Source organism: Electrona antarctica, assembly GCF_951216825.1.
Source record: "Electrona antarctica genome assembly, contig: scaffold_25, whole genome shotgun sequence".
Lineage (NCBI taxonomy): Eukaryota > Metazoa > Chordata > Actinopteri > Myctophiformes > Myctophidae > Electrona > Electrona antarctica.
Window position 1 is genome coordinate 2,639,402 of NW_027637034.1, and position 25,539 is coordinate 2,664,940.

The 25,539-nt window shown below is 44.1% G+C and overlaps 2 protein-coding genes and 1 long non-coding RNA gene across 3 annotated transcripts in view; 2 read left to right on the forward strand and 1 right to left on the reverse strand.

Annotated features, from left to right (window-relative positions):
* The window catches only part of LOC306919402 (uncharacterized protein), a gene marked incomplete at its 3' end in the record, with an annotated part of 342,672 nt that overhangs the window by 27,092 nt on the left and 290,041 nt on the right, over positions 1 to 25,539 (reverse strand). The gene's annotated exons all lie outside the window — the stretch shown is intronic.
* On the forward strand, positions 7,214 to 11,459 carry LOC306919468. The gene is made up of 4 exons (XR_013789543.1): positions 7,214 to 7,256; positions 7,353 to 7,421; positions 8,054 to 8,201; positions 11,377 to 11,459. It is a non-coding gene; the product is annotated as an uncharacterized lncRNA (long non-coding RNA).
* On the forward strand, positions 11,641 to 14,395 carry LOC306919359 (uncharacterized protein; the record flags this gene model as incomplete). Its single annotated transcript, XM_079532153.1, has 7 exons — positions 11,641 to 11,653; positions 11,735 to 11,912; positions 12,002 to 12,078; positions 12,290 to 12,476; positions 13,106 to 13,354; positions 13,548 to 13,719; positions 14,341 to 14,395. Exons 2-7 carry the CDS (start codon positions 11,738 to 11,740, stop codon positions 14,393 to 14,395), a joined length of 915 nt encoding a protein of 304 aa, XP_079388279.1. The 5' UTR covers positions 11,641 to 11,653; positions 11,735 to 11,737.

Here is a 25,539-nt window from a genome sequence, read left to right on the forward strand (position 1 = left end):
GATCGTGACAGTCCTCGCTCTTATCTGCCCCAGCCCCCGAACTGCAGACCAAACTCCTGTCATCGTGGGGACTAATGCCAGTCATGTCCGACGTCTGGTTCAGCAATGTAAGGAGAAGGGCATTGACATCACCCAGACACTGGGAATTAAAGCTTGTCGCAGAGAGACTGAGCTAAGACCGCATGGTACTGCAACAACCATTGAAGAGGAGGATGATATTGGTTATGTGACATGGCAAGGCCCAGGCCCACTGACTATACCTCCTGGTGGTGACTGCAGTGCAGTCTGCAAAGTCGACTTCAAGCACCAAGTTAACAAAGAAGTTCTGATGGTTGACTCATCGCCTACAGCTCCACTCCCAGCTGGTCTGCTGCTGCAGCCTATGGTGGTGCCCAGCGAAGAAGTGAACATCAACCACTTCAGAATCCTTGTCCAAAATGAGTCGCTGACAGAGACCATCATACCAGTTGGAACTGTCATCGGACACATGTACCTGACTGACGCTGTCACTCCACTCACTCCTGCCAAGACAACAGCACCGGAGTTGGATGCTAATCTGATCGACTTTGGAGACTCACCTGTCTCAGAAGAGTGGAAAGGAAGACTCCGTCAAAAGCTGTCCACAAGGTCTCAGGTGTTCTCACTCCATGAATGGGATGTTGGATTAGCCAAGGACGTAGAGCACACGATCCGATTGTCAGATACAAGACCGTTCCGGGAGCGCTCTCGACGTCTGCCTCCTGCAGACGTGGAAGACGTGAGAAAGCACCTTCAAGAACTGTTGCGTGCAGGGATCATCAAGGAGTCAAGGAGTCCCTACGCGTCCCCAATCGTGATTGTTCGAAAGAAGAATGGGAGCGTAAGGATGTGTATCGACTACAGATTGCTCAACAGCCGAACAATCCCAGATCAATATACAACTCCATGCATCGACGATGTCCTTGACTCAATGACTGGAAGCAAATGGTTTTCCGTACTCGACCTGCGGAGTGGCTATTATCAAATCGCCATGGCCGAGGAAGATAAGGAAAAGACGGCATTCATCTGCCCACTGGGGTTCTTCCAGTTCGAAAGGATGCCACAGGGAATAACTGGAGCCCCAGCCACGTTCCAAAGATTAATGGAGAAGGCTGTGGGTGACATGAACCTGCTGGAGGTCCTAGTTTACTTAGATGACCTGATTGTGTTTGGCCGAACTCTGGAAGAGCATGAAGAGCGACTTCTCAAAGTCCTTGATCGTCTTGCAGAGGTTGGACTGAAGATCTCAGTCGACAAGTGTCAGTTTTGCCTGCCCAAGGTGAAATACCTCGGACATATTGTGTCGGCCAACGGAGTCTCGCCTGACCCAAACAAGATTGAAGTAGTCACCAACTGGCCACAGCCGACGCACCTGAAGGCTCTTCAGTCGTTCTTGGGATTCTGTGGCTATTACAGACGTTTCATCGCCAACTATTCAGCCATCGTCAGGCCGTTGTCAGAACTCACTAAAGGCTATGCCCCAAGGCAGCGGGGTAAGAAGCAAGAGAAAGACAGCACAAAGACTTACCTTAAGGACTCTGAGCCCTTCGGTGAGAGATGGGACCTGTCCTGCACCGAAGCGTTCCACCAGATTATTCACTGTCTCACCCACGCACCTGTCTTGGCTTTCGCAGATCCAAACAAGCCATACGTCCTGCACGTGGACGCCAGCTTGAAAGGGCTTGGCGCAGTCCTCTATCAAGAACACAGTGAGGGACTGAGGCCAGTTGCATTCGCCAGCAGGAAGTTGAAACCGCCAGAAAGAAACTACGCAATTCACCAGTTGGAGTTTCTATCTCTGAAGTGGGCCATAGTGGATAAATTCCATGATTATTTGTATGGTGCCAGATTCACAGTGCGTACAGATAACAACCCACTTACGTATGTGCTCTCAACTGCCAAGCTTAGTGCGGTTGGGCACAGATGGTTGTCTGCATTGTCCACATACGACTTCGATGTCAAGTACAGACCGGGCATACACAACATAGATGCTGACCTGTTGTCCAGGATGACGGATGAGAGTGAAGAGGAATGGGAGACCATACCACAGACTGGTGTGAGATCCATCTGCAAGAAAGTCTGCATCCCTGGATCCTTGATCAACCCACCAAGATACGTGGATCAGTTAGGAGCCTCTCCTGACTGTGTGCCTGACATCTATGCATTCCCGACGCACTTGGAGTTGAAGTCATTGGGCCAAATGTCAAAGCAAGACCTGATTAAAGCCCAAGAAGAAGATGCAGTCATCAGATCTGCAGTTCAAGCTGTGAAGCAAGGCAAATGGCCTGAAGGAAAGGGTTCCAGCCCAGAACTGGCTCGTCTGAAGAAAGAGATGGGAAAGCTGATGATGAAAGATGAGCTGTTACATCGCTTAAGTAAGAGACCTTCTGGAGAAGAAGTCACCCAACTCGTCCTACCAAGAGAGTTCAGAGAAGTTGTGTTGAAGGCCTCACATGATGACTTGGGACACCTTGGTGTAGAGAGGACTACAGACTTGTTGAGAAGCCGCTTCTTCTGGCCTAAACTGGCGTGTGATGTCGAACAGTACATTAAGAATTGCGGAGCATGTGTCACTCGAAAGACTCCGTGTCACAGAGCAGCTCCGTTACACCAGATTGTGAGCAGTGGACCGATGGATTTAGTCTGCATCGACTTCCTGTCCATGGAGCCAGATTCTGCAGGCATCAGCAACGTGTTAGTAATGACTGATCACTTTACACGTTACGCTCAGGCTTTCCCCACCAGGAACCAGAAAGCGCAGACCGTTGCGAAGATACTGGTGGACAAGTATTTCCTACATTATGGATTACCAGCTCGGATCCATTCCGATCAAGGAAGAGATTTCGAGAGTCAGTTAATCAAAGAACTCTTGAAGATGATGGGAATCCGAAAGTCACGGACCACTCCGTATCACCCTCAAGGGGACCCACAACCTGAAAGGTTCAACCGAACTTTACTTTCCATGCTGGGAACTCTTGGCTGTGAGAAGAAAAGACAGTGGAGCAAACACGTTGGTTACCTTGTTCACGCATACAACAGTACCAAGTGTGACGCTACAGGGTACTCACCCTATTTCTTATTATTCGGCAGAGAAGCAAGACTGCCAATAGACTTGTGTTTTGGAACTTCTCCGGACGGAAAAGATGAAGCTTGCCATTCCCGCTACGTAGCCAAGTTGAAAGAGGACTTGCAGAGAGCTTACAAGCTTGCCTCTGAAACTGCCGACAAGACACACCAAAGGAACAAGAGGTCCTACGACAAAAGAGTCGGATTCCAGAAATTGGATATCGGCGACAGAGTGTTGCTGAGGAACTTAGGACTGAAGGGGAAACACAAGCTGGAGAGCCGGTGGAGTCCTATCCCTTACGTTGTGCTGGGAAAGATGCCCAATCTTCCTGTGTACAAAGTGAAACCTGAAGATGGAAAAGGAGGAGTAAAAACCCTTCATCGAGATCATCTCCTGCCGATTGGACAACTAGTGAGAATGCCGACTGTGAGTAAGGAGGAAAACTCACCTGTCAAACCAAGGACAAGAGCTGAGACTCAAAAGAGAACAAAGAAAGTCTTACCTGATGAAGAGGAAGCTCTGCAAGAGTTACATGACCTTACAGACTCATCTTCAGAAGAGGAGCACTACTTACCTAAGAAACAGTACAGTACTTACCTGAAGGAAATCCTACAAAGGGAAAGAGATACTGCCAGAACGTCAGACCTCGTCCAAGATGACAGTGATGCTCAACAGTCAGATGGAAATCCTGTTGAAGAGGACTTATCGGAGGATGAGAGTTCAGAAGAGGAGAATCACATCGTGGAAGAAGTGGATACAGCTCAAGATTCCGTTCCTGAGGAAGAAAGTGATCGCGAAGAAGAGAACGATCCTGAGTCTAACACTCGCCACGATAACCAGACAGAGACAGAGTCTAATTTGACAAATAAACCAGAAACCCGCCCAAAGAGAACCGTGAAACCAGTCATTAGGTTAACTTATGATGAGCCTGGTAGAGCAAGAGATCAGCCTCTCACAATAGTTCATAGAGGTGTGATCATCAAAATAGGAAAAGGTTAAGCTACTACATGCACCTTTCTTCTCATAACTTTTGAGGTTATGTTTATGTTGTTTGATGAGGACATCAAAGCCTTTAGAAGGGGGAGTGTGTAACCCAGTTAAGAAATATGTTATGCTTAACTATTATTAAAATCATTTAAATAAGGGTTTGTTTAAAAAGTGTTAAAAGCCTTTATAAAAGTATGATGTGTTTTTGTTTAAAAACGTTTTGTAACTTTATGACATTCTATAGGAGTTTGTTTGTTTTTGTTTTAAAAGAAACGTGAATCTGTTATTTCTATACCAGCACTCATGGGGTTAACATTCTGTATGGGAACGTAGTGAGAGAGTGTGTTGCTGGACGGACGGGAGAAAGAGACACGGTTGGAGGAGAGATGTTGCGCAAGAGGCGGAATGAGTGAGCAGTATTATTCAGATAAACTCTGTTTATATTATAAGTTGCAGTGCACAAACCTGCGTGTATATGTTGTGTCTCAAGAGTGTTTACACAACAGTCAGAATGAGAGGACAATCGACACGTTTGGAGAAGCAACTGAATGTTCTACACGAAATTCAGTGACTGGTTTGTGTTGACATGCTAACGCTAATGCTAACGCTAGCTCAGTGTGTTTAGTGCCTGTTCATTGCACGTGGACAGACGTTTCTAGACATAGTTTAACTTCCACAGTTGGACTGTTGATGTGGTAGTCTGTTGTTTTCGACTGGAAGACACAAAGAGGACATTCCAGTTAGAGCTAGAACAACCAGAGCTTCACTCAAAGTTCTCTGGCAACGTGGGATGAGAAGACTGTCTGGACTGCACACATGTTATGCTGCTGCTGTACCTACAACTGTGAGTGACTGAGCTTGGAGCTACAGAAACGTCATCTTTCTTTTGGATCACTGAGGAGTGAAGGGACCATTGCTGGTTTGAGGCCACAACGCACACAAGCAACAAACAGGCCTGCAACTTAAAGGTTTTGGGGAACTTAGCATAGTTTTGCCGGCTTTAAGGGACTGTGTCTTTGTGTGAGTGTATGTGAGTGTGTGTGTGTGGGCCCACAACTTAGCATAGGTGTCCTTAAGTGACTCAGGGTAACTTAAAGAGTGTTTACTGTTTACATTGAATTCATATCTTTGAGAAGGTATTTATTTACATTTTTGAGAGTATTGTTGTCTTTTTATATTCCTGAAAGAAGAGGGGTATTTTCTATTAAGGTTTTGAACCTATAGTGTTCACAGAGCACTTGTTTACATTTTGTATTTGTATTTGTCTATTTACTATTTTTGCACAATCTTTGCACAAACAGAACTAAATAATTGAGAACTATTTTTCTATATACTGACTTGTGTGAATTCATTTGATTGCCTATTTCTGTTTAGAATAGAGGGTCCATTTGGTTACAAGTAAGCACTAAGGTAAAACTGAAGTTAAACAAGGCTTATTACTATATGCTTTGGGTTAAAACTGCATAAAAAGGTCATTTCATGATAGTGTGGTTTTAAAAACAGCTTGAGCATTTTATTAGTAAAAGAAATCCAAGATAATTAAAACTGAGTTAATCAGAGTTAAGTTAATTTATTTAAAAGAACTCAAAAGCCCTCCCCTCAACTGCATGACTACCGAGGGGACCGCTACATTTACATTACATTACATATTTTATCAGACCGTACGAGGGGTGCAGCGTGACGTAATCGTATTTGTATTACGGGGCGGAGTCAGTCGAGTGAAACAGCGACAGAAAAGCTGTCCGCCTCAAAAATGCGACTTCTGAAATCAAAATGAAAACTAGGTATTGTAGGAAAAAATAAAATACAGATTCCGCAACTTCATGGTATATTTACCGCTAAATATTATAAGTAGTTTACAAACAAGCCGTCAGAGTTTTGAATCGAGGATCTACTTTTCTCCTCCCGTGTACGGCTCGCCCTGTCCGGCTACGAGCCGTCGCTCGTCACAGCAGCCTGGCTCCCTGCTTCCTGGTTTACCTGGCTGAACACAACAACACACTTTTCCTACCACTGCCGCGATGGGCCGTTCGTGTTCTTTTGAATGCAAGGCCACCACGGGACTCCATGCCTTCCCCAAGAATCGTGATATAATCGTGTTGTGGTTGAGAGCGATGGGTCGGTCTGTGACCACCACCAACACCATGGGAATGTTCGCTTGTAACAAGCATTTCAGCGCCGAAAGTTACGAGAACTATGGAATATTCCAGATGGGGTTGATTGTCCAAAGTCAGCTACGAGTCAAAGCAGATGCTGTACCGAACGCTGCATATTTTGCCCTGCCTTCAAATTCAGTAAGTTAATTTTGTAACCTTCATTATTTGAGTTGGAGAAGTATTTATCAGTAACGCCAACGATAAGTCATTTCCCCATAAAAAATACACTACACACGACACACGTTGTGAGCTGTGCGGGGAACACACGCATGTGAGTTTAGAGACAGATGAAGCAAGGACCCCTTAGCTGAGAGAGAGATGAAGCAAGGACCCCTTAGCTGAGAGAGAAATGAAGCAGGGACCCCCTTGCTCAGAGAGAGAGATAGATGAAGCAGGGACCCCTTAGCTGAGACAGATGAAGCAGGGACCCCTTAGCAGAAAGAGAGATGAAGTCTGAGAGAGGCAAACGTTTTTTGTGCTGTGTAAATTCATGTTTATTTGTTTATTTACACACATTATCCTTTCTATTAATATGTTGGATTCATATATCTTAGTCCTCAATATAGTAAACGTGACCCTGGGGTCTGTAGCCTACTTGTGATCTCCCCCTGCTCTACACAAACCTCTTTGCAGAAAATAGCTGATCTACAAGCTTACAACACGTTGCCAGAATAACCATACTGGGTTACCATTGGCTGGGGTACCAAAACGTTCCTATCACAAAGATTTGGTGGCCTCCCAGTGGTAACTCTGAGAACCCCTATCTTGATTTGTCCTGAACCAATGCAAAATATGAGCATGAACAAACGTTTTTGTGAGCTGATTTATGTATTGTATTGTCTTGTCATGTTTTCTATCATTGTCAAAAGTGTCAGCTGATCAGGTATAATTGTATTTACAACAGCCTAAGGCATGCCAGGACATGGGGTGCCAGACAGAACCCACTACCAAGGAGGTTGGGTGCCAAACCTCTCCTAGCAGAGATATTGGTTTTCAACACCACAAGAAGCCAGAACGAAGAAGCAAGAGTGAGTTTCATATTGTACCCATACGATACCATATTCATGTTCCAACTAATATCTTGATTTGTGTGTAATGCCCCTTTGTAATGTCTACTGTCATAGCTACTCAAGTCATCTTGCGTGTCAAGGAAAAAGCATCCAGCACTGATCCTGCAATAACACTTGTACAAGGTAGGGCTGGGCCATATCTATCTATCTAATAAATGCAAGTCTGTCTGTACGTCTGTGTGTAATCCACGTAACTCGAGAACCGTTTGCCCCACCGGCTTCAAATTCGACACACGCGTGCCACACCACCACAGGGGGTGCAGTGCCCGATGTCGAGTCGGTCGGACCCACGGTTGTCCAGAACCGCCCCAAAAAGGCCTCTGGACAGGGTCCTGCTCAGGGTCCATATATGGAGCTGGCCTGTTCTGACACCATGCTGACGTCTGCATATACTCCATATTTGGGTATGCCTGACAAATAACTCCATATATGGGCATAAAAGGGACACAGACATAATATCTGGGTGGGGCATGCATTTCCAACTTGCATAATTCAAAGTAGGCCAGTGCCCAACGGGCCTCGATATTATGGGCCACTGCTTTGTCTGTCTGTCTGCCTGCCTGCCTGCCTGCCTGCCTGCCTGCCTGTCTGTCTGTCTGTCTGTCTGTCTGTGTCTCTAATTTTAACTTCTGGGTCCAAAATGAACTGGAGATTTGTACCCTGGTGGTGTGCAGTTTACATTTTTCATATACTGGTAAATATGAATGAAGGCAACGTTTCACTCTTTCTAATGTTGGACTTTAATCTTGTATTAGTTCTACCGCTGGCAGCCTCCACTCCAATTTCGACTCCAGCCTCCAGTTCCGACCTCTCTTCACTTGCCTCTCCTGCCAAAAGGCCAAGAACAGAGGACGACCCTGACTATCGGCTAGAGGAGACGGGCTCTTCAGCTTACAATGACAGGTAGGTCTCAATATTAGTAGTATAGTATCATTTCACTTTTCATGGAGCAATGACATGTTTTACTTGGGGGTCATCAATATGTCCATACACAGACAAATGTGTCCGTGCCATGGCAAGACTTCTTTGAAGAAATCTTTAGATTTATACACATTATAATGTTCTTATTTTGATCACAAGACTCAATTACTGAGTGTTCTCGGAATATGTATTTTGAGCAATTGTTTTCTAACTTTTTATTTGCAAGGACCCTCTTAATTCAGACCTGTAATAGGTAGCTCTTTATGTGTTTGTCCACTCATTTTGTATGTCCATGGCAAAATTAAAATTTTGACAATGTCCACCCCATGCCACCATGGCGATGACCCTAGCCGCAATTTGCAACTCTAGATTTATTTTATAATGGGATGAATCTAGAGTTGCAATACCCTCCATTGATTCCCCATTCATCCAATTTGCTTTTGCGACCTGCTTGTATTAACTCATGTAGACCTGAGGAAGATTCTAATGCCTTCTAAATTCTGACATTTTCATGTCAAGGACCCCCCAAAAAATATGCAATTGGCCGCCGACCCCCATGTGAAAATATGTTGTTCCAGCCAGGCAGAGGCAAAGATTTGAGTTAACGTTTGCTGTGAACGAATATATATTAAAGATTTTCCAAAAATGGCAGATCTACAAGCTCGTAGCGCGGCACCAAGTGCCACGCTATGAGCTTGTAGATCTGCCATTTTCAATAGCTAAAGTATAACCTAATGCTTAAAACACCAAAAGGGGTTCCCGTCCAGAATGGGTTAAACGACCATTGCAGCTCTTAGGCCAAGCTTGAATAATCTGCCAAGCTTTTGTTTCATAAAAATCCACCCTGACATGTTATGGGCTATTTTCTGTCAAGACATTGGTCCTCATTCACAACGGCGTTTACGCCAGAGTGTAACGGAAGCGTATACAGATACTAAATATCATCGTATTTCTCTGTCCGATCACGCTGCGATTTGCTCCCGTCTTATTCAGGGAAGCTGGTGTAATCACTTCATTTGTGCGGATCGCAGAGTGTAGCCTTTCCGCATTTTTCCCAAGCGATTCGCCTGGTGTCGCCTGGTTAGAACGCCCATCCCACACCATATAAGGCAACAGGAAATATCGAAATACGTCATCATAGCCTGCACCGGGCTTTAAATTATATACAACAGCCGCGATGAGCTTGTAGAGCAGTTAATTTTGACAGGCGGGTCTCTGCACGACAGATCTTCAAGCAAACAGCGCGAGTTTTGTATATAATTATAAACGAAACTTGCCAACTTGGCACGCATTGCTTCACTCCTTGTTAAATGTCAGAACGTTAATAAGTTAACTGATGTTACAGTTACTTTCACATAATGAGAAAGAAGTTAATTTGTACTGTTCACCACACAACCAAATGCTATTAAAACTCGGCAATGATAAAAGGCCCTATTGATTAGTCTACTGCGGTGATTGATTCCCTGCCCTGCACTGTCGGATTTGGAAAGCAAATATATGGACATGCATGGACACAGGACATATTTTCTTTCTTTTTTTTCTTGTGGGATTTCGACTTAAGGCTATATTTCATCCGATCCAACTACGTTGTATGTTTCCTCAGCTGCAGGTAAGAGTTGGCTATTCTGTGTGGCGTCCGCATGTGATCAATATATACATATTATAAATTAATACCACGACGCAAATGGAGGCAGATAGGTGCTTGCAGCAAATGCATTTAGGCCTACGTGAAACTTTAATTGGCTGAGTCTCTGTCAACATGCTGATCAGCGAGTTACAGTGGTAATAATAATCATCATCAACAGCCTTTCTTGTCTGTCTGTCCGTCATGTTTGTGAACAAGCGCGAGTGGAGGTGAGCTGGCTTAAAACTATGATATGACTGGCCGACTTTCAAACACGCTGATGCCATTCATTCAAATAGGCTAATGTGGTCTTCTATTTTTTATATAGGGCTAATCCCCCCCCCCACACACACACACACACACACACACACACACACACGCACCGACAGTCAGACTGACTCAAAGGAGCTCCATATTAACGAAACAATTTAAATAGGCCTATACTGCAGACATTACTACACTAAACAACGTTGGATTTGTACAGTGCAGAATGCAGATAAGTGTATGTTCTTATTATAATTGTGAGTTTGTTTTTTAACATGCAGCGCGAGTCCGCGAGACTGCGAGAGCCGATCTACAAGCTCACAGCGCGTTGCACTGCGAGTAGAAAGCTGTCAAGTGAGCAGCGCAATCGCGCATGCTAGAAATATCCTAATAAATAAATAAAAAAGGTGTCGGGCTTGCAGGGGCAGTTTCTGTAAGGCACTCTAGGCTAACCTGCCTCTAGAATGCATGCATTTAGGCATACAAGTGATACTTGGCTTTTATATAGGCTATAATTTTTTTATGTTCGACCAATGTTGGGGACACATGCCTACATATTTTATCTGAGATTTGGGGACTTTTAATTGATTCAGCATGAAGACTAAAGCCTTCTTAATAAATCTACGCAAGCCGTACACGACCATGAGAGGTGGCGCAGCTTTCAGCGGAATTTCCGACCAACCCACGTCACCGTCAAGTTCACGTTCAAGTTCATGAATTCCCACGTAATGTGGGAATCCACGTAAATGCCTGTCCGCTCACGCTCCGCTCACGTAACGTCACTTTATGAGCGTAAACGCCGTTGTGAATGAGGACCATTATGTGCAAGTGTTGGAGTTTGGAAGCACTTGTCGAACGGCCCTGTGTACCACCTGTTTCGAATTTGCACATAATGCAGGAGGCAGCAGCGCGACCCGTTAATAAAAACGAATGCTTCCAAACTCCAACACTTAGAAAAGAATCACCTGCACAGAATTTATTGACAGAAAGTAGCTCATAACATGTCTACGGTGGATTTTTATGAAACGAAAGTTTGGCAGATTGAAAGAGGATAATTCAAGCTTGGCCTAGAGCTGCAATGTTGGTGAGTCGTTTAATACAAGCAGGTCGCAAAAGCAAATTGGATGAATGGGGACTTTGGGGAGTCAATGGAGCGTATTTGCAACTCTAGATTCATCCCATCCCAATCTAGAGTTTCAAATTGCGGCTAGTGATGACCCCTGGTTTCATGATTTTCTTTGACAATGCCACAATGTATCTTTTCTATAGCACAATAACAGATACCCCACCTCAGACGATGAGAAAATTCATTGTTTATGAAGAGAACTTGATGGAGCTGTTCAGGAAATGCCCTGTCTGCTCAAGATCATGTACTCCTAGGACCAGGAAGGTGGGAACATTGCTGCATGTGGAGCAAAAGTGTGGTCACTGTGATTATCACTACCAGTGGGACAGTCAGCCATATGCCCAAAACATACCGGCTGGAAACCTACAGCTGGCTGCAGCAGTGCTTTTCACTGGGTAGGCCTTCTTAAAAGTGGAAAAGGTGAGAGCAGTTTTGTTATTACTATTATTTTAAATATGTATGTGCTGTGGTGTGTGCGCGTGCGTGTGTCTGTGTCTGTAGTTCATGAAGGCATTTCACATCGTGGGGATTTGCCATACGACGTACCTCAAGCACCAGAGACGGTTTCTCTTTCCAGCCATCAACTGGCATTGGACAGAAGAGCAGAGGCACATCATTAGAGAGGCCATTGCCAGAGGGGATGTTATTCTTGGAGGGGACATGCGCTGTGACTCTCCTGGTATGTACTGTACATTATAGTGACCAACGTTTTGTTTGTTTTTATGTATATTTATTTTTTAAAGATCAACCGTCCCCTCCCTCCCCCAGGGTACTGTGCCAAATATGGGACCTACAGCGTAATGGATCTTCGTGCCAACAAGATGATTGACATTCAACTGATTCAGGTAAAGGTTTACTGTTACAATGTACAATAGCCTGAAGAAGGCAACTTGTTTGTCGAAACGTTGGTAACCCAATGAAAAGTATTTTTAGCATTGTGAATACGAGCTGTGCGACCTCTCCTTTCTATTTTAAACATGTACATGCATAACATTTTTCATCTGTCATTACAGTTGGAAAGTTATTTGTCATTTTGTATTTGATTTGTAATTTTAGAGCAATGAGGTTGGAAATAGCGCACGGATGGAGAAGGAGGGTCTTATAAGGAGTCTTGACCACCTGAAAAAGAATGGGATGAGCACTATTAAAAGAATCGTTACTGACAGGCATTCAGGAGTTCAGAAGTTCCTCAAATCGAAGCCCGAGATAGACCACCGCTTCGATCCATGGCACATGGGAAAAGGTATCCATAATTTGCTTATATTTATCAAATTTCTCATGCCCCTGGCAGGTACATAAAACTTCCCGGGCAAGTACAGTTTGCTTTGCTTTCAGGTTGTGCTTTTTTTAGAGGGGATGCAACTGTCTGTAAACACAACACAAGTCTTCTGGTCTGTACAATGTAAAATAAGAGCAGTGTTTTTTTAACTGTTGCTATACATGTTAAAATAAGCGTACCCATAGTCATATTCTTAGCTAGTATGTCGGTATTTGGCATACAAATTGACGTGTAACATTTTTTTAATCAAGAAGAAAAAGTGCTAAATTGAACTGGCAAGACCTTTTGGGCAAGTAGATCATGACCTGAACTTGCCACAGCTGAAATATGTGACAATCGTGTAGACAATCCCATAATGTCAGTGTCCGTATGTAAATCGTTGCAGTTTGTTTATTATCAGAGTTCAACCTAGCGGTGTTTAGGCCACGACCTCCTTTTGTAAAGTCCACAAGATGGTCACAAACTTCTGCAGGTCACCAATTTCACCATAACACCGCCATGCTGGAGTGAGCTTGTGTGAGTAAACGAGTGGCTGACATTTGGGGTATTGGAATTTGGCCTTATTGTCACCATGTTCTGTATTTTATGTGTAGGAGTTGGCAAGAAAATCGATGCTCTTGCAAAAACGAGGGGTTGCAAAGAAGTTGGCCCCTGGAAGAAAGGGGTGGTCAACCATATGTATTGGTGTGGCTCCTCATCATCATCTGGGCGAGAGATTGTAGCCAAATGGAAGTCAGTGGCAAATCATGTGCAGGATGTTCACTCGCACGACAATGAGGACTTTCCAGAATGCCTGCATTTGCCTCTTGTGGGTGACCAGGCCAGACACTGGCTCAAACCAAGTATGTCCCAAATGATTTGATGTAACATTGGCAATTAATTTTATTTACACAAACTGATGGTAACATAAATTACATATTATTTTGTTTTTCTGTGTTGCAACTATTACTATCCTTTGAGCTTTTCTGAACTAATCTTGATAAAAATCTCGCATACTGTACTACACCTGAGCCAAGTTATCCTCATGTGTGGCAGGTACGGCTGCATGCGAAAAGTTGACTGATATCATCAAGGCCCCCAGGCTGTTGAAGGATATGGAGAAGATGAGCACTGACTTCCAGACCTCCTCAATCGAGTCCTATCACTCGGTCATACTGAAGTTTGCCCCCAAAAGTGTCGCTTTTTCATTCATCGGGATGATGTGCAGGTATAGTTTATTAGTGGGCAACCAGACTATAATAATTCTAATCCTAAACTTTGATACTCTACTTGTCCCACAGTTTTGATGGCGTCGGGAATGGTGTGCTTGTATTTTGCTAAGAGAAATGTTGTATAGTTTAATTGATATACATTTTTAACCATCTGCCTCCATCTCACCGTGTTTCCTCTTCTCTCACACCAACTAACTTCATGTCCTCTTTCACTACATTCATAAATCTCCTCTTTGGTCTTCCTCTAGGCCTCCTGCCTGGCAGTTCCAACCTCGACATCCTTCTAACGATATACTCCTGTACATGTCCAAACCATCTCAGACTGGCCTCTATGGCTTTATCTCCAAAACATCTGACATGCGCTGTCCCTCTGATGTTCCTGAGAACCTCAACATTTTACTCTGTTACCTCCACTTCTAGTCTGCTTCCTGCCTTTTTGACAGTGCAACTGTCTCTAAACCATACAACACCTTCCCTTACATTACATAGCGTCCCTATTTGTACATGTAATTCAACACAAGACATCATTGTTTTCCAATTACGGTAGTCATTAGTCATATATTACAACAGCATTGTAAGCTACTAGCTCTCAACACGTCTCAACGCTTGTTCTGTAGCTCAGCTATTCGACACAGATTTGGAATAACATTGTCGATATGCAAGACATTGTGAAAATGTGTTTTACATCGCAACTAATGCACTCCTTATCCTTTTTTAGAAACTCAGTTGGCAGCCGTTCACTACAATGAGAACTCCAAGCGGATTCAAGCAACAACCAGGGAGGGCGAGCTCAGATGGCACATTCTCTACCCACGGTACAAGCGGGGGGACTACTCAGTGCGACCCTTGAAAACCAATCCCACATTTAGTACGTTTTTGTATTTTCATAGTGACAAAACTATCAACCCCTCATATTAGATATTGCAAATGTTCACATTATCTTTCTCCTACTGCAGAATATGTTGACGAGCTGCAAGACCTGGTGTTTGATGCTGTGCTGGACCAGCCTGAGACTTACCAGGACTTCCTCAGACAGATCCCGGTTCCTGCTGACCTGTGTTCACAGTTTTACCAACCAGACAAGCAAGAGGCTGTGGCTCGACACACATCACGATTATTTCTTTCAAATAACTAAGATGATATTTTTGGTCATGTTGATGTGCATTTTCAAACATGCATGCATTACTTAGTAAACGTGAACTTTGGTGCTGTACTTCTGTCTGTTCTTTTTTTCTCTCTACACCTGTGGTTTTCAACCAGTGGTCTGTGGACCACCAGTGATCCTTGAGGTTCCAGGTAATCTAACTGTTGAGTGTACCATGCAAACCGAAAGGACCCCAAAGGGTCTAATTGGTTTCATGTTACGCTCTCGTGAGTTGCATTACTTTACAAGAAGTCTACACAATTAGAGAATGTAGAATAATTGTTATTTTGATCATTTGCCTGTTCTCTCCTATGGTTCCACATCAACAGCATAGAATAAGAAATCTTATCCAATGACAACAAAACATTTTTTAGTTTTGGGTCTGAGAGACTAAATCTCATCAAATGGTGGTCCGTGGCTCAAATGCCCAATACATAATTGGCCTTGATATGAAATGGGTTGAAAACCCATGCTCTACACCAGTGGCTCCCAAACTGTGGTGCGTGCACCCCATGTGGTGCGTGAGCACCTTCTAGGGGGTGCGCGACATGAAAAGTAATGGTGCTATATGGTTTTATTTTAAATAGGGTGTATGTATATATGAATATATTATTCCAATATGCAAGTATATGCCGAACATAGCCTATGCTGCATATATGCCATATTCAGATTCATATATGTGGATAAATAGGAAATATGTCTCTATATAGCTGCTTAGGGATGTCCCGGTACACTTTTTTTCGCTTCCGATCCGATCCCGATACCTCAATTTCTGTTAGCCGATACCGATACCAGTGTTGTGATCTCACGTTTTGTTTATAGCTATATATCTCGTGTTGTGTTCATAGCAGTCTCTTCACTCATATAGTGCACTTGCAGTTTGGGCAATTCCAAAGCAAACTCCACATGTCCCAACATTTTATTTACCTGCCAGTGTCACCCCTTACCCGTGTGTCGGATCGGCGGTTAGACTAGCATATTCACCGATACCTATGACAAATATGGGCCGATCCAATACTTCTACCGATACAGTATCGGGACATCTCTGTAGCTTATGCAATTTGTATTTCCATGTGGGGGGGGGGGGGGGGGGGGGGGGGTCAGCTAAGTCGGGAGGTAACGGGGTGCGTGGCCAAAAAGGTTTGGGAACTGCTGCTCTAAACTGCTGCTCACCAAACCTCTTCACCAAAAATAGCTGATCTACAAGCTCACTTTGCAGCTTGACCTTTGTGAGCTTGTACATCTGCTATTTTCTGCTAATGTTCCCTCCAGATCGAGTAGGTGAAAAAAGAGAAGTTGCTATCAAAGTGGACGCAGTCATACATTTTAGTAATGTAGCTGTCTCATTGATGTTTGCTGTTTTTTCCTCAGAAGTCACTGCAGATTGGGGTAACTTCAGTGCCTCCTGCCTGTCAGGGAGAAACCACCTAACTCCAAAATGTTCATTTATCTGGAAATGAAAAATATACATTTTCCAGAAAATAAAGAGAACCTTATATTTTTTAAAACAGTGCAATACTGCCTCATCAACATTGGTATTGTGACTTTATATATTGTCAATTACTGTTTTAGCAGGCAGTTTGAAACGCCTTTTAATTACTTTTAATTTGTTCAATATTTTTTAACCAACACACAGACGTAAAGGGTGTTCAATAGAATTGATTTATGAAAAAAGAAAATCAAAAACCTAAAATGGAATTAGGTGGTTTGCACTGGTTTCCTCCGGACAGCAACAATATGAAATATTGAAATATATTACTTTACAAACTTCACTAGTGTGGGAACGTATTCTACCAATAAAAAACAGGAATACTTATTTAGTAAAGTAAACATTGCTGGAGAGCAACTTTTATTCAAAGCCAAGGGGGGGCAAAAATCCCTTGTATGGTGAACCAGGAGCATTGGGGAATTCCTGTCTCACCCGGGTCACCACACAGGATGGGAGGACAACTCGGACTTTGTCGCCCAGGTACCCCCAACACCAACGGACGAAGTTCCGATACCCCAGGTGCCTGTAACAACTGCAGAAATGATCTGGTGTTAAATTACTATTTGTAATGGAATACTGTCTTCCATTGACTACAATATTACACTGAATAAATCTTTGACGGGCACACATTCATGTACTAACTTGTTTAAAATGGGGTCTTCCATTGGTCCATGCTGATGCAGGTATTGGCCATACGCTGCCTGCAGCACAAAAGGGTTCAGTGCTACAGGTGAAAATCCTGGGTGGACAGTCATGCACTGCACCCCCCCAACCTGATCGCATCTGAACACCTTTATTTGGAAAGACATGTTTAGTGATTCATAAAATACTAGTGTCTAGTGATACATTTCAATTACTTATCATCATAATACAAAATTAGTTTGTCTATTTATACTGCAAACATGTATCGACTATGTTGATAGTACAGGTCATGGCGGGGGTATAGGTGGCTGGCCAAGTATGTGATGCTTTAGTGCATGGGTCGGCAACCTTTTTGACATGTTTTTATTTCCTGATGGTGTGTCATATCAACATGAAGTGGCATCACATTCAAATTCAAAGTAATATTTCCAACTGATTTTGATTTTCTAAAAGGCAATACATGTAACATGACCTTCATTTATTTTTTATCCTTTAGAAATATTTTCTTTCACTTCAGGATGTAGCCTAATGATCATTTGCATCAGAGCAATAACCCACATAGATCCCAGAAAGAAGTCAGGATGTACTTTATAAATGTGAGTGTAATATATATGTATATATATAAACCTTATTACACTTATGCCAATGATCACCCCCCTCCACTGTGCCAATGTTGGCTCTCCGAGTCCATAGTCATAGACAAATAAGGGGACCATACCTTGGCCACCTCTCTGCAGCAGACGTTTTCCTTTGGGGACAGTATCTCACAATGCCCACATGTGCACCTGTTGGAACAGATACTGTTACTAGATCAACGTGACGTTCATTTTCCAAGTGATTATATCGGTATTTTTATGAGTAGTACGAAATAGTTGGGCAAAGTTGTGTATATATTTACCAATCTGTGTCACCCATCCGATGATCCGCTGCCATAGCTTCACCTCCGACGGCTCCATCGTCGGCTTCCATAGCTGCTGGGCCAGGGCCGCCAGAAGCCATGGGCTCAAATTGGTAGGGCAGTGGTGGACCTGTTGCCCCACTCACTTGATTCCCGTGACCGGGAGATTCTGGGGGGGAGAAATCTTCCACCTCAGGCTCATCTGAATCTTCTCCGGGTGACTGGGGAGGTGAAAAGTCTTCGACTTCTAATGATCCGTCGGTGCTAACTGCGGTTCGGACTGATTCTGTGTCACTATCCATTGCGAGCAACAATAATAATAATAAATACTGGTGTGAACGTGACGTGTGTGAGAGACTGTGTGTGTGTGTTTGAGAGAGATGGAGAGGGGATGAGCGTGGTGGGTGTCTGTAGGTGTATCAATTCAATTCAATTCAAAGGGCTTTATTGGCATGAGAAAACAATCAAAACATACGTTTACATTGCCAAAGCAGAAAGAACAATACAGCACTACAATCAAAACAAAAATGATGTACATTTGAAAGTCAGAATCTTCAATATTCATATCTTCATATTTGTCTCCCTTGTGGGAGACAAGTGACCGCGGACCCCCACCTGGGCACGAGACCGACGGGAGCGCGTCCGGGACGGCGGCCCGGTTCGAACGAGATTCCCCCCGTGCGAAACGGACGAGGGACGGCCGAGATAGGGCCGGGGACCCCCGCGGACCCCCTCCGCGGACCCCCGGCGGACCCCCGGCCCTATGGAGGGGCCGTGAGCTCTGGGGCTCCGGTCCCCTGTCCCCTGGCCGCGAGGCCAGAGACCCAGACATCCGTGACTCCCAGGGGCGAAACTCTGTTTCGACGAGGCTCCGTTTTGGGGTAGAAGAGTGGAGCGAGTCCCTGGCAGAGCCTGGAAGTCTGTCGTAGCCCAGCAGGTCTATCAGTCTAGCCGAAGAGAGTGCCTCACAGCACGGGAGGAGAAAATAAAGTGCCTGGATACGATCTCTGACGGCTTGTTTGTATAACAACTTATATTTTTTAGCGGTAAATATACCATGAAGTTGCGGAATCTGTATTATTTTTTTCCCTACAATACCTAGTTTTCATTTTGATTTCAGAAGTCGCATCTTCGAGGCGGACAGCTTTCGGTAGTAGATTTAGAAATTAGTATGCACGTTCGATTCCGCCCCCTCCCCCAGAACCACACCTACATTTCAGGTTTGTTTTCGTTTGTCAATTCTGAGCAAAAAGAAAAGAGGGGGGGTGTCCTGAACCTTTAATTGAGATTAATTAATCACAAAGCCTCCAATTAATTAGATGTTTTTTAATTTAAAGTTTTAATGAAGAAGCTATAGATCTAGCTTCAAATAAAAAATCTAAAAAAGGTTAAATGTGTCAGACAGATGAGTGCTGTCATGTGTGTTTTTAAAAGTATATTGGGTTCAAAGAAGTTTTACTCTGTCAAAAGTACAATGTGTTTGGTATCAAAGACGTTTTACTATATATATATATATATATATATATATATACATACATACATACACACACACACATGCACACCCCCGTATATCTAGGTGTGCCCCGAGATTTTTAGGCTATGTAAAATGAAAGAACAAAATGAAAGAACATCTAGCAAGCAGTACTTTTTTCATTGCATAGGCCTCTGTGTGGGCGTCCCCGGGGAGTTCCCGGAAGTTCCAGACCCACAGGAATGCGCCCAGGGTACCGGCCCGGTTCCGGCGAGCCGCCCCACGTCCAAAACGGTCGGGAAATGACAGTTAACGTGTGGGGGTCCCTCTACTGTACTCTACTGTACTGTCACACCCGAAATCATCATATATACAGTTATTATGTGTGTGTGTGTGTGTGTGTGTGTGTGTGTGTGTGTGTGTGTGTGTGTGTGTGTGTGTGTGTGTGTGTGTGTGTGTGTGTGTGTGTGTGTGTGGCTGCACAACAGTGACACTTGGCGGTGAAAACCAACCAAACGCTATTTTCATGCTCGGACACAGCCAGCCAGCCAGCCAGGGACCCAGGGACACACATAGCTGTCTATAGGAGAGGTTGCACCACTCAAAAATATCAGATCAAAAGCTTGTAGATCGGCTATTTGTTACTTTTGGGAGAGAGTGCATTTTCCGGCACCGGCGGCAGCAGTCCGACACCCTACCCCAGACCTTAACCTCACAGGGAAGACACGGCTGTTTTAAACCGGCAGCACACGTAGGGAGCCATGGGTGACTTTTAACCAGCGACGCTGACACCCTACCCCAAACCCTAACCTCACAGGGAAGACACAGGTGATTTTTAACCGGCAACTCATATCGGGAGCCGCGGCTGTTATCGGCAGTTGCGGCGTCGGCCACGGAATGGACCGACATTGCCGCGGAACTCCACTAATCCCCCCACCTTCCCGGCAGTGCCACGTCTGATGGCCGGGGACGGAGAATATACTCGCTCTGAATTACGGAGATACAAGGTTTCTCTGCCCGGCAGCAATGATAAAAAAGTAAACCCAGCTGCTATAATAGAACAGTGAGAATCATGTAGATCTCAGGATTCACATGGAAACAGTGAAGGCCTCACAGAACGGAGACCAGGTGTCTCCCTTTGCGTGGGACAGTCCCTCATTTCCAAGACTTTAAGCGTCCCACAAATTGAAACCCTGTCCCACATTGTGACTGACAAGCATTACTGTTCAAATGCCCCAATATAGTTAGTCCCCTAATAGTTGGCTTACTGTTGTAAAGCTCTAACATTGTTATATTTTCCTGAATCCTGATAGATGTATATCGAGCAATATCCCCTGAGTCTCAGAGGAGGAGGAAGAGAGGCTCACTAGGACAGATTTAACAGAAATGACACAGACACAGAGAAGGCTCAAACAACCCACCTTGACTCAATAACACCAGAGTAAGGCCAAGTGTGGACAAGGACAGATGCATGCACACAGCACAGACTTAGGCTGCGTTCGAATGCGTTCGAATGCCCCATATAGTGCACTACTTTGGGGTTCCGCCATTTTGTTATAGTGTCCGAATATGTAGTGAGCATTTTTGCACCCTAATGTAGTGGACTGAAGTATCCCACAATGCACCGGGAATTGTAGGGACCATCCGATGGTCACTACAAAAACACAGCGAAGCAAATCTGCCCCATAATGCATTGCGCAAGCTCGCTCTTGACCGCACATGCACGCGTTTGCGCGCACGTGCGCTGCTTCTGCATGTTGAACCAGCGAAAGAAATCAACACAAATGTACTTTTTAAACTTTTCCCCTCTCTTTTCTTCCCTGGCGGATCTCGAAGCTACAGATCTCGAGACAAATGATCTGTGCATTTATTTGCAATTTATTTATTTATAATAAAACAATTCATTTGCAATAGTATTACTATTACTAATCTGATTCATTGTATCACCCAGGCCCAGCGCATGACGTTAGGAGAGGAATGAGTTGCTTGCTGTAGAAGGCCTTATATTTTAATAGTTTTTGGATTAAGGTTGGTGAGGTTGTAAAGCTATGTGCTAAAGTCATTCATTATTATTATTATTATTCATTATGTAGGCAGTAATTTATTGGACTGCTGTTTCTGTTAACGTCCGTATTGTGAGCAGAGCTTGTAGATCGGCTACTTTTGGTAATTCTTTGCCAAAAGTACCCGATCTAAAAGCTCACAACACGGACGTCGCGTTGCTTATAGATCGGCTATTTTTCCGTATCCCCGCCCCCCCCAGGATTAGCGGGGGTTCATAATCATGCTGCTGATATTTTCATATTGTCAAGGTGGTGCACTGTTTTCATATTGCTGGATAATGGATATAATATTAATTTATTGATAATAATCATAGGCCTATGTTATTTTAAAATAATAACCTTTTTATCATCATTTCAGCAGCAGACTGTTTTTTTGTAGTCTTCATATCCAAATGAGTGAAAAGGCCGGGATGATTTGTTTATTTTTCATACAGTTCTTTATGAGGCGATCTGAAAAAACCCTATGGGGATTACGATGCAAATAAAAAGTACATGAACCCGCGGACCTATAGCGCCCTCTACCGATATTGACGTCAGAGTCGGTGCTCCCCATACAGGGAGTATTGTCCGAATTAATCACTATTTGAGCCCACTGAGTCTGGGTCCCCGTATGGGGAGTAGGGAGTAGGGAACAACCCTAGCAATTCGAACGCAGCCTTATAGTCTGGTGAGACGTAGGACCCTAGGCAGGTCGCAAACCAGTCCTAGAAACCTCTAAGTGCCTGCAATGCCAGAAGAACACACAAGGCAGGTGGAGCCTCCTGTTGGCTCTGGCATAGAGAAAGGACAATAGCTGGAAGCCTGGATGAGAGGGCCAGTGATTTGGCCAATCACTGCTGACCTTGTGGTGGTCGAAATACTCTAAAAAGTGTGGGGACGGTGGCACAGTCGGTAGTGCTGTCGCCTCACAGCTAAAAGGTCCTGGGTTCGATTCCCGCTGGGGACGCTAGGCGTGTTCTCTCCTCTGCGTCATCAGTGCGCATACCCGAGGCGGGGTTGGCGAAAGGGCCTTTCTGTGTGGAGTTTGCATGTTCTCCCCATGTCCCCTAGGGTAGGTACCCTCACATGTTCTCCCCGTGTCCCCTAGGGTAGGTACCCTCACAAAACAACATGCAGTAATCCTAGTCTCTAAACTACCTCCCCCTGGCCAGCCGGGGCGCCTAATGGAGGGAAAGGAACTGGTCGGAATAACGTGTTCCTTCCACGTGCTACATCCGGCCAGGGAAACTCCCCCCTGTCAGGTGAAAAGCAGCAGCTTGGACTCCTCATGCATAGAAGGAAGGATGAGGTCAGTCCGCTGCCCCCCAACCCCCAGGTTGGCAGAGGAAGTGTAGCGCCCAGGATTACATTAGATAATTGACACTGGGTGAAAAAATGGGTTGCAAAATCGTGGGATTTCTTTTTTTAAAGAAGGTTGGGGACCACCTGATGACCTCTCTTCCAGGCCAAGGCTTTATCCATTATGGATCTTTGATGTATTAACAAACAAACTTGGGCCTTTAAAATAACATGAGACATATCCCCTAGGCTGCAGTACCAAGTCAGCCATACCACTTATGACCACATTGCTTTAAAAAAAACAAATGTGAGACTGAGGGGTTTAATGACAAAATGATAGGCAAGGCCCATCTGTCGGACACACACACACACACACACACACACACACACACACACACACACACACACACACACACACACACACACACACACACACACACACACACACACACACACACACACACACACACACACACACACACACCATTTATTTATGTCCACACAAAGGATATTTACAATTTAGGCATTTAGCAGATATGCATACAAGGACACAAATATTATAGGTGCATTAAAGTTACATCTGCAAAGTCATGGTATGTGTTTTCATGATACAACAGGCATGTCACACAGTACTCTATGGGTATAAGTAACAGCGTCCGGCTGCCAATTATAGCAGAGACACCACAATACTTTGCCAGCCTTTTTGCCTCCTTTTTGGGCATCCCAAGTTGTTGGAACCCTCTAACAACCAGTCTGTGCATATGCCCTAGGCTGCCAAATATAAAGACAAATAGTCTGCACCTATAGCCCAGCTCTGAGATGTTATGTAGAAGTGGTTGGTATTTTATGACCTTGGTCATAAAGGCTTCCTCTAGGCTGTGGTCAAAGGTGCAGGCTATCTCTAATACAGACACCTCTCTGGACTCTTCATCAACCACAACAATATCTGGTGTATTAGCTGCTAGAGATGTAAAGGTATCTGAGTTATCACTGAGTTGGAACATGGATGGAATGACCCTGGAATGTTTGTACATTCTCACTGAAGATGATGCATAGTATTTTGATATATCCTTTGCTATGAGTTCCACTATTCTATCATGGCGTGCTATGTACACACACACACACACACACACCTGAAGTGAACACAAAATGTAACAATAAAGAACTTGAAGCTACTGGGAAATGTACTTCAGTTCAGCTAGCTTAATGCTACTTGTAGCTGATGTATATTTTGATAGCTTATGCCTCTTAAACTATGTCATAATTGTACACATAACACTTTGGCTTATAGGAGGTCACATTGAGTCCCAATGAGCAACAGCTGTGAGCCCATCCTGCCTGGGGACATTTTAAGATAGCAGTTTGTAGACGCAGTGACTTTTACCACCCAAAGAATGTTTGCAACAGAAGGACCCCTGCTGTGGTGACTGATTGCTGACCCTGTGGGTCAACACACACACACACACACACACACACACACACACACACACACACACACACACACACACACACACACACACACACACACACACACACACACACACACACACACACACACACACAGGAACAAGGCGACACCCACATGTTAAGAATGTATAAAGACATGCAGGGGATCAGTAGAAGAGAGTGAGTGAGATACAGAGAGAGAGAGACAAGGGGGGACTAGGCATTCTGCCTGGGAAGGCCTCAATACGATGGAACGATGATATCTGTAACCTGTCTGTAACTGATTGCTGACCAATAAATGGAACGAAGGATTATGTGCCTGCTTGGATCTCCATATTCATTTCAAACAACAACTTAGTAAAATCTCCACAGAACCCTGAAGAAAAGACACATCACAATGGCGCCAGACGTTGGAGGATGGTTGGTGAGGAGTCTGGGGATTTTCTGCGCCACGCGAGACGGACCTGCGTATCTGTGGATTTTTTGTTGCTTTTGACGTGACTTTGGATGGGACCTGGGACTGAAGTTAGGATGATGGAATAGGTTTGTGATTCTTGTGTTAAGCGTACGTGTTAGGGCCATAGTGTACATCTGGACGCTGTGTTAGGCAGGTTATTGGTTAGGTTAGTAATTAGGTTCTTGGAGTCTGCTTCTGTTAGGGAGTTGACAGAGTTTAAGAGTTAGGTGGTAGTGTAGCTTATATGGTATGATTGTGCGTGTGTGTGCTAGAGCATCTTTGTGAGTTAGGGTTGACTGCCGCATGCTGGGGAGGTCTTTCTTTGTCTTTGCGACAGAGCGGGGGAGGATTTTATGCTTTAGGCTTGGGTGTTATTATTTGGGTTGGCCTATTGTATTATTTTTTCTTTTAGGTATTTCTGAAGCATGTGGAACATGTTTCAGGGGGGGAGTAATATAGATATTAAATTGGGGATTTAATTCAGGTTAAATTGGCTTTAATTTGGGGTCCAAGCTAAATTTAGAAGGTAAATGAGAATACATTTCTCATTGTAAATTATCACATTTAGGATATTTCATTTATCCTTTGTAAAATTAGGTTAATTTGGATGGTTAAGCATACAGGTTTTTTATTTTAGTCAAAAAATATAGCCTGCAGGGGTAATTTGATTCTGGAACAAAACAGTTGCTTAGATGTGAATGAGGGAGCGATTGAGTGCATTTGACACCTGTGTGGAGTGCATGCAGGGGGGTCAATCTCTTCCCTCAGTCAGTGATTTGACTTACTAGTCTAAAAAGAAATATAGAGGCATTTCTATATTTCTTTGTCACTGTCAGTAGTTTTCTCATTTCTTTATTTTACACTTTCCTGTGTGAATGGTGAGAGAGAAAGAATTGCATGTTTTCCTTGGAGTAAGTTCATTGATTAC